Source organism: Orycteropus afer, unplaced genomic scaffold (assembly GCF_000298275.1).
Source record: "Orycteropus afer afer isolate SDZICR_OR568_19922 unplaced genomic scaffold, OryAfe1.0 scaffold00448, whole genome shotgun sequence".
In the NCBI taxonomy this organism is placed as follows: Eukaryota; Metazoa; Chordata; class Mammalia; order Tubulidentata; family Orycteropodidae; genus Orycteropus; species Orycteropus afer.
Genome location: NW_006922035.1, coordinates 1,435,838 through 1,445,872, shown reverse-complemented (window position 1 = coordinate 1,445,872; position 10,035 = coordinate 1,435,838). Strand labels below are relative to the sequence as shown.

General features: G+C 50.1%; 1 protein-coding gene across 1 annotated transcript in view; it reads right to left on the bottom strand.

Annotated features, from left to right (window-relative positions):
• TMEM132C (transmembrane protein 132C) overlaps positions 1 to 10,035 on the bottom strand; it is a 190,856-nt gene that overhangs the window by 43,668 nt on the left and 137,153 nt on the right. Inside the window, exon 5 of the mRNA XM_007954227.1 lies at positions 8,555 to 8,738. Within this exon, the coding sequence (XP_007952418.1) occupies positions 8,555 to 8,738 (184 nt within the window). The remainder of the gene's footprint in view (positions 1 to 8,554; positions 8,739 to 10,035) is intronic.

Here is a 10,035-nt window from a genome sequence, read left to right as displayed (position 1 = left end):
GTCAATCTTCACAGAAGCAAAGCCCAAACCACACCCACTGCCTGGAGTCCATTCTGACCCACAGCGCCCCTAGAGGACAGAGTGGAACTGCCCACAGGATCCCCAAGGCTGTCAGTCTTCATGAAAGCAAAGCCCAAACCACACCCACTGCCTGGAGTCCATTCTGACCACAGTGCCCCTAGAGGACAGAGTGGAATTTCCCCACACGGTGTCCAAGGCTGCCATCTTTGTCCAGGCGGACTGCTACATGCTTCTTCTGTGGAGTGGCTGATGGGCTGGAACAGCTGACCTTTAGGTTGGAAGCTGAGCGCTTTAACCAGTGTGCCACTACAACTCTTTGAACTGAGAACAGCACACACACATCAAGCCTCCCACGTGGGCTCCAAACTCCTGGGGGTTGGGAAGAGAATGGAGATGTCTCCCCTTCCCTGGTGTCCCTCCATAAGAACTGCTTGTAAATCTCAATTAAAGCCACCCCAGATTCGGGGTGACATTTTCTTTTGCTGACTCGGGAAGTCCCAGTGTCCCCATGGAGACACGAGGGCTGTGGAGAAATCAGGTCACGGCATGACAGATATTCACAGTGAACTTGGCAATGCCCAGATCCGGGAACATTTCCTCTGTAACGGCCGGGTCCAACTGGGGTGTTGGCAGCAGGGCGGGCAAGTTTTATCTGCGGTGTTTCCTAGAGGCAGGGGTGTGCAGTGGGGATGGGAGTGGGAGAGATGCCCTACACAGACAGCTGGAACCAGAAGGCTGGCGGTTCAAACCCACCAGCCACTCCTCGGAAGGAAGATTGGGCCATGTACTTCCGTAGTGATACCGCCTCGGAAACCCAAGGAGGGGTCAGTATGAGTCGGGGCCGACTCGATGGCAGTGAGTTTGGTTGTTTGGGTTTTTTCTAGAGCAGGTTAGGAGAGGTGGTGATAAAAGGCATGCCTTAGGTATAACTAGCCTATTAGCTGGTCTCTCATCTTCACGAGGGGCTAGCAGAGTGATGTCGGACAGACTGGGTCCAGACCCCATGTCTGCTACTTAATAGCTGTGTGATCTGGGGTGATGGATACACCTCTCTGAGCCTCAGTTTCCTCATTTGTAAGTGGAGGGGTGACATCAGCCTGATGGAGCTTTTGAGGTGACTTAAGGAGATACGCTGTGCGAACTCCTTGAGGAGATACGCTGTGCTAAATACTTAGCAAGGGCCAAGCACGTGGTGGCTCGTGTGGTCCTGTTGGCCCCCAGCTCGTGGGACTTCATGCACAGTGGGACAAAACACGGCCAGGCCTGGGCCACCTCCGTGATCAGTTGTAGGTCACACATTATCACCCATAGGGTTTTCATTTCCTGATTTTTGGACGGCATTCCTTCTTCCTTAAAACTAAGAGCCCTGGTGTGAGATTGGAAGCTGTGCTGAGACCTGCCCAGCATCACAGGGCCACGCCAGCCTGCACGGACGGACGGGGGCCACGCCAGCCTCCACGGACAGACGGGGGGCCACGCCAGCCTCCATGGATGCACAGGGGCCATGCCAGCCTGCACAGACGGACAGACGGGGGGCCACGCCAGCCTCCACAGACAGACGGGGGTGGTGGCGGCTGCACAGTAGGGGCACTGGCTGGGAATTGAACTTGGGCACCACATGGGATGTGAGGAAACGTTTGCCCCGCTGTCCTGGGGCTTGCAGGGCATGGAGCAGCAGCAAGCTGTCCCCTGGGGGGATGGAGAAGGTTGGCGAGAGGAGCCCTGGGCAGCAGGAGGACAGAGCTCGCATCTCCTTGAGGAAGTGGGAGGCTGGGGCTGCCACAGCTGAGCTGGGGTCACCTTCACCCACCCCTGGGGCTGTCTGAACACGGAACCAAGTCCTCATCCTACCATAGCATCCTTGCCACAATTTGGGGGATCACTTCTGAAGCTGCGAGACCAGCTAACAGGCTGCAGTCATATCTAGTCGTCGTTGTTATGTGCCATCGAGTCGGACCCGACTCATAGCGACCCCTCCTTGGGTTTCCGAGGCAGTATCACTATGGAAGTAGATTGCCCAACCTTCCTTCCGAGGAGTGGCTGGTGGGTTTGAACCGCCAGCAGTCATATCTAAGTTGTGCTTTTTATTGCAAGCTCTTATAACCCATTCTAGCTGTGTCATGTTGAAGGCATCTCTCCCACACCCTCTCCCCACTGAACAGTCCTGTCTGTGGGCAACAGGGACTCCACCAGGCTGCAGTGGGAAGGTGCCTGTCCACCTGTGACTGACAGCCACCCGGAGGGCCCACTGCTCAGAAAAAAACCCACCAACTCACAGTTGAGTTGGATCTGACTCATAGCGACCCCTCCTTGGGTTTCCAAGGCAGTATCACTATGGATCACTGCCCCACCTCCCTTCCGAGGAGTGGCTGGTGGGTTTGAACCGCCAGCCTTCGGGTCAGCAGTCAGGTGCCTTAGGCACTGCGCCACCAGAGCTCCTTAGGCCTCTTCAGATTCAGGAACAGACTTGTGAGGCGCCGGGGGCTTTTAAGATTTTTCGCTGCAGCCCTGGGCGGCCCCCTCTGCAGGCAGCTGCTTTAGTTAACAGAGACCTGTTTTGTGTGCTCTCGCGTAACTGGCGGCAGGTGGTCCCTCAGGGAACCCGGGCTCTCCCACATGCGTGTTTGGGCAGCAACCGAAACACTTTTCAGTGAAATAAATGAATGCGCTGATCTTGACCTTTCCACACTGCACGACAAAATCCACACGGAGCCGAAAACATAACTCTTGTCATCCGGCCCGTCCCATGTGAGTGTGTGAGGCGAAGCACCAAGACTCACTGTCGTTCCAACCCGGTCCCACCCGAGGTTCGGAAAACGAAGCCCCACCAGCTCCCTTTCAGTTTTCCTTGCAAGGATTGTGGTGTGCGGGGCCTTGGGCCCAGTGCTTTCTGCATAGGAACCTGGAAGGAGTTCTGTTCACATTCAGCAAACTCCTCCCGCCCCCATTATGGGGAGCACCTTACACAGGGCCTCAGAGAGTCTGGTGTCAAGAATATGCAGCCATGCCCGAAACACAGTGGGACGTGAATGGTGAGTCCGCTTTAAGACACACGCTCTGAGTCACCCCGTCGCTGCTGCCTTTGGGGGTGAAGAAAGAGCAATGGAGAAAACGCATCGGTGTGGCTGTAACGGACACGGGGTGTCGGGTCACCCCCTTCACAAATACTATGTGTCTCTAGGCCTGCTCTCCAGCAGTGTCAGGGGCCATCGAGTCGGTTCTGACTGCCAGCGACCCTGCGTACGACAGAACGAAATACCGCTGGTCCTACGCATCGTCACAATCCCTGCCATGCTTGGCCCTGCTGTGCCAGCCCATCTTCCTGAGGGTCTTCTCCTTTTCCCCTCACCCTCTATTTTATGAAGCATGAGATCTTTCTCCAGGACTGGTCCCTCCTGATAACACGACCAAAGTATGAGAGAGGAAGTCTGGCCGCCCTCTCTCTAAGGAGCATTTCAGCTTCACTTCCTCCCCCACAGATGTGTTGCCATCCATCCATTTTTCAAGTGAGGACAGAGTTGAAGGGCCCCCAGGGGCCCTTTGTCTGGCTTTTGTTGATAGTCAAGAAGGAAAACGTTGTGAACTTAGACAAGGAATGAACCCCCTTGTGACGATTACAGTGAAGCATAAATTCATTCATAGATCGGTGCTCTAGCATGTTCAAATGACGGCATGATTATGGGGCTGGAGAATAAAGGCAGACAATTGTTGACTGGTGGCCTGGCACCACTAATCACATGCTAAACAGTAATAGTAATAAATCTTCCTTTAGGCTGGGCTAATTTCGCCAGCATGTATTTATGAGGCAATCTCAGTCGGAACTGGTTCAGTCATGGCCGGCACAGTGAAAGCAGGACAGACAGGTTTGTGAAATGAGGGTGCACCAGAGAAAAATTAGGGGTGAAGCCCTGAGTGAGAGACTTGGAAGAGGCTCAGGGAGCCTTCTGAGGAGCTTGATACATGACATTGGATTATTGCCAGGACTGTGGACAGCAGCACACATTTAACGTAGCATGGTTGGCCACCATTTTTGAGCCGGGCACTGTTGTTTCTGACTCTGCTAATCAGGAGAGTTGGTTGCTATGCAACATGCACGCTGCCCTTGTTTTCTAAGGAGACTTAAGTTTCTAGTTATCATTCTGGTATACCCACATTTTATGAATTCAAGTTTGTCCTGGTTTCACTTTGTTGGCTGTGACTGAACTGGAAAGACAGGTTCAAAGGCCTATGCAATTTCCGTTTGTCAGTAGCTGAGCTTGGTGCCGGTGATCAAATGAAGAAAAGATGAGTTGCTGACCTCAAGGGTGGGGGGAATTATCTGGTAGCCCTTCATTCATTCACTCATTCACCAGTTCCCTATTAAGCACCTACTGTGTACCAAGCATTATTTTAGATGCTATTGAAATAGTGGTCCACATCCTAATGGAGAAAGGAGCTCTCATGGTGCAGTGGGTAAGGCATTTGGCTGCTAACCAAAAGATGGGTGGTTTGAACCCACCAACCACTCTGCAGGAGAAAGATGACGCACTCAGCTTTCATAAGGATTTACAGCTTTGGAAACCTATGGGGCAGTTCTACTCTGTCCTATAGGGTCTCTGTTGGTCAGAATCAACTTGACGGCAGTGGGTGTGGTTTGGTTTTAAGTATTCTAACGGACAAGGAGCCCTGGTGGCACAACAGTTAAGTGCTCAGCTGCTAACTGAAAGGTTGGTAGTTTGAACCCTCCCAGTGCCTCCAAGGGAGGAAAACCTGGCCATCTGCTCCTGTCAAGATTACAGCCAAGAAAACCCTATAAGGTGGTTCCACTATGTCACAAGGGGTTGCCATCAGGGAGAATCGATTTGACAGAACCCAACAATCACACAGCACCCTAATGGGTGTCTCTGGATGGTAAAACCAAGCATCAGATCATTACAACAAGAACACTGCAAGTGAGCCAGGAATTGCTGACAGTAGTTGAACACTGGGCATGTGCCAGGCATGGGTAGGTGACCATTTTACTGCACAGTTAGCCAGTAACCCTGCAAACACAACTGTCCAGTAAAACGGCTTCATCTGAGTCCTAGATGGCTTTCCACATAGACATTTGGGCCAGTTAATTGGAAGGAAGGGCTCCTTTTTTTTTTTTTTTTTTTAATGTTGGCTGTTGGTTTTGCATATATGCCCTTTATTATTGAGAAATTTCCCTTCTATTCCTATTTTACTGGGGGTTTTATCAGGAATGGGTGTGGGATTTTATCAAATGCCTTTTCTGCATCAGTTGATATGATCACATGGTTCTTTTCATTTGTTTTATTTGTGTGGTGGATGACGTTGATTGTTTTTCTAATGTTGAACCATCCTTGCATACCTGGTATAAATCCCACTTGGTCATGGTGTATTATTATTATTATTGCTATGGTGTTGGATTCTGTTGGCTAGGATTTTGTTGAAGATTTTTGCATGTATACTCATGACGGATATTGGTCCATAGTTTTCCTTTTGAGTGGTATCTTTACTTGGTTTTGGTATCTGGGTTATGATTGCTTCATAGAATGAATTTGGCAGAATTCCATCATTTTCTATGTTCTGGAAGAGTTTAAGTAGGATTGGCGTCAGTTCTTCTCTGGACATTTGATGGAATTCTCCAGTGAAGCTGCCTGGGCCAAGACTTTCTTTTGCTGGGAATTTTTTTTTTCTTTTTAAATGACCTGCTCAGTTTCTTACGTTATGGGTCTGTTCATGTCTGTTCATGTTTTCTGCCTAGTCTGTGTTACTTTAGGTAGGTCTTGTGTTTCTAGAAATCTGTCCATCTCTTGTAGATTTTCAAATTTGTTGGAGTAGAGTTCTTCATAGTATTATCTTTTTTTATTTCAGTTGGTTCTGCTGTGATGTCGCCCATTTCATTTATTATTTGTGTCATATGCATCTTCTCTTTCTTTTCCTTTGTTAAACTTGCCAGTGTTCACTTTTGTTAATCTTTTCAAAGAACCAGTTTCTAGCCTTGTTGATTGTTTTCTGCTTGATTTACTTCTGCTCTGGTCTTTGTTATTCTCTTCCTTCAGGTTTCTTTTGTTGCTCTTTTTCTAATTGTTGGAGTTGTTGAGTTAAGGTGTTGGTTTTGATTCTTTCTTCTTTTTGATGTATGCGTTTATTGCTATCAAATGTCCCCTGGGTACTGCTTTCACTGTGTCCCAAAGATTTTAGTATCTTGTGTTTTCATTCTCGTTTGTTTCTAGGAATTTTTTTTTTTTTAATTTCACACTTTATTTCTTCTGTTACTCACTAGTTCTTGAGCTGCGTGTCTTTCAGTTTTCATGTATTTGACTTTTCCCCTTGGTTTTCCTATTACTGATATCTACTTTTATAGCATTGTGATCCGAGAAGATGGTTTGTAGTATCACCATGTTTTCAGATTTATTGAGGCTTGTTTCGTGGCCTAACATATGGTCAATTCTGTAGAATGGTCCATGTGCCTGGAAAAGAATGTGTATTGGGTTTTGTTGGCTGGAGTGTTCTGTCTGTGTCTGTGGGGTCAAGTTCTTTGTCTTTTTGAGACCTTCTGTATCTTTGCTGATATACTTTGTTTTTCTAGTTGCTCTGTCCTTCACTGAAAATGGTGGGTTAAAGTCTCCTACTACTATTGTAGAATTGTGTGTTTTCCCTTTCAATTCAGTTTCTGTTTGCTTTCTGTATTCTGGAGCTATTCCATTGGGTGTATAGATATTTATTATGATAATGTCCTCTTGATCCACTGACCCTTTTACCATCATACAATGCTCTTCTTTGTCCTTTATGCTGCTTTTCACCTCGAGGCATATTTTATCAGAAATTAATATTGCCACTCTTGCTCTGTTTTGGTGGCCATTAGCTTGACACATTTACAAAACTTCCATATGGAAAGTCAGCAGGATGTCTATATAGAACAGACTGTTCCAAACCTAGGGAGATAAGAGCTTACTACAGGGTAACCACAATGACAATGAACAATCCGTCTAACTCAAAGAAGATAGAACAAAATCACAAGGAATTAGTAAACATAAAACCAACAACAATGAAGAAAATTAAAAAAAAAAAAAACCCTCAATAAAAGAGTACTTGGAACAAAGAAACCAGCAAAAACACAACAAAAAAACAGGAAGGAATGACAGCATTCAATTCATACTTATCATTAATTACATTGATGTGAACAGACTAAACGCACCAGTCAAGAAAAAGCGAGTGGCAGACTGGCTAGAAGAAGATCCATCAATATGCTGCCTACAAGAGACCTGCCTTAGACACAAAGATAAAAACAAATTAAAAATCAAGGGATGGGAAGAGCTGCCTTTCAATTGAATTCCCAAGTAAACTTCCGTCGTGTAGAGGAAGCTGTAATTCTGCCCATTCAACTAAGCAAACAATTTTCACCTGCCCCAGAGCCTCAAAGCTATCCTGCAAATGCTCGCAAGAGTTACACATGCAAAATTTTCAAGTTGCAGAAGGATCAGGCCGGGATGTCTTTGAAAACCAACGAGGCACACTTTCTCCCTTGTCTCTTTAAAAGCAGCCTTCTCCATCTCCGTCAGAGACGTTGATTCCCTCACACTCTTTGAAATGCCTGCCCTCTCCCTCTGGCTTCCCCGCGGCCACGAAGCGGATGTAAGCCACCCATCACTTGCTAACTGATGCGTGGGTTCTGTGGCATCCCGGTGGTGCTGTAGGCCTGCTGATATGCGCCCAGCCTCCCAGATCTGCTTCTCTGAGCCAGGCAAAGACAGGGGTGCAGAGGAGTGACCCTGTGAAGCTGCTGGGTGGAGAAATCTAACAATGGGACCAGGTGCCCCTGGGAGCTCCCTGACCTCTCCGTTCAGTTCTGACGGTCTAAGGACAGAAGACAGAAGGCGGCCTGGCAAGCTAGTTTCTGAAATGACCGAAGTGCTTTCTCAGGGACAGGGAGGCTCGGGGAGCACACGCACTTACCCCTCAGTTATAATCAGGGTCCTGGCCAGAAGTCGCCCACAGAGAGGGGCTGTGTTAGGGAACGTTATATGACTGTGAGTCTGGCCCTCTGTGGTGGCTTATATGTGCCTGGGATGCTGGAAGCTATGCAGCTGGTATTTCCATTCCCAGCAGGGTTCCCCACGGTGGACGGGTTTCAGGGAGCCTCCACACAGAGAAAGACCAGGAAGGAAGGCCTGGTGATCTACGTCCAGAAATGAGCCAACGAGAACCTTATGGATCCCAACAGAGTGGCATCCAGTGGACGCTAGAAGATGAGCCCCCAAGACTGGTCGACTCAAAAGGCATAGTGACCACAGCAGTGCACTCATGACCCTGGAGGGGGCAGGACTGGGGACGCGTCATTCCGTCACACGTGTGCCATGAGTCGGAGCCAACTCAACAGCAGCTAACACCCACCAGAAAGCGTCGCACCTTCCAGGGAGGAGGAAGGGGAAGTCTGAATGTGAGCTAGACCATAGAAAATGATGGCAAGAAAAGCCCGGGGAAGACGGACACTCGAGGATGGGGTTGATGGCCACGCGCAGGAGCGTCCCGAGAGCACGCGTCTCACCATGGCTAAGGGCACGATGCCCACCAGGTCCTTCTGACTGACGAATATCTCAGACATGGCGATGTCTGTGGTCCCTCTCCGCGGGTACTCCACCTGCCACGTGATAGGCTGCGTCCCCGAGAGGCTGCTGAAGCTGGCAATCTCAAAGTTCATCTGCACGACCTCGCTGAACAGGCCGCTGCTTCTGGAAAGAGAAAGGGACAGCTTCAGGCTGACTCATTCAGCGCAAGGACCCTCCGCCTCCCCCCGGCCCAGAAGGACGAAGGGGCCCCTTGCAGAGCTTCCGGGCCTGACGCCTCGTTCATGCTCAGGGGCGTTAGGGACGGCTGCCCAGCACCGGGAGCCCTGCTGGTGCAAATGGTGGACGTGCTCGGCGGCTCACCCAAAGGTTTCAGTCCATTCCGAGTTGCCTGGGAAGAAAGGCCTGGTGATCTGCTTCCCCCAAAAAAAGTATGGGGCACAGCTGACCCCCGTGGGGTCACTGCAGGTCAGAGCACCTGGCGGGCCCGAGGCAGCTGTGAGACGTGCCACCGAGGCTGGTGGAGGTGCTCACTGAGAGCAAGCCTTGCTGCAGACGCTACTTCTCAGCCCTCCTTGTGGACTCGTATCTCCCTGTGGCCAGAGGCGGAGACCCAGCCTTGTCACAGTACAGGAAGCAAGGCAAGCACGGGCCTCCTGTGCTAGCTCATCTGCAGGGACTAGTCCACACGTTGTCTTCATATCAGACCTTCTGCTTCTAGGCACGGCCGGCGTCTGTCTCTCTCCCAACCCCACAGCCCTTCCTACACAACCAAACCTCTTTTCAATTTTACTATCCCTGACAGGGATGGAGCACTCAGTGAGCCAGGTTAGTAAGCACGGGCTTCCTTGTGCTGCGTTACGGATCTGCAGTGAACCCAGCTTCACGTGGGTTTCACACTAGAGATTAGTGAGTAAGCACCAGTCACCGCACGCTTACCTGGCTTACTGGGTGCTCTGCCCTGACCAGCGCGGCAGACAGTGTCTGCGGTTCCGTGTGGCTGCACGCTCGCAGCATCCCTGAGCTCATCAACCTCAGCTACACCACCGCTGGAGGGGACCCTGAGCCCCGCACCAGCCGCTGGGGGCATGTGATGGCGCTGAACTCATAAAAGGGGGGGATGCCAACACTGAAGTGACTTCCAACAACGTCCGAGGACCACGACTCACCAATCAATTGTGCAGAGTTACTGGCAGTGACTCTTGAAATAAATTTTCAAAATTGGCCTTCCATCCCCCCCCTCCAAAAAGAGCTTACTGAGAAGCCAATCGGTTCCCCCAATAGTCACAGAGAGGCTTGAACCGCTAGAAGCCCCATTTCCCAAACCTCTTGGCTGCTGAACTGGATGTGGGAGGAAAAGGGAGGCGGGGTGTGTTACAAAGACCAAGGGGCTTCACCTCCCCTCTGTGGGGTGTAAGGGATTTGAGCTCCAACGTCGCCAGCCAGTGCTGACAGCTTAGTG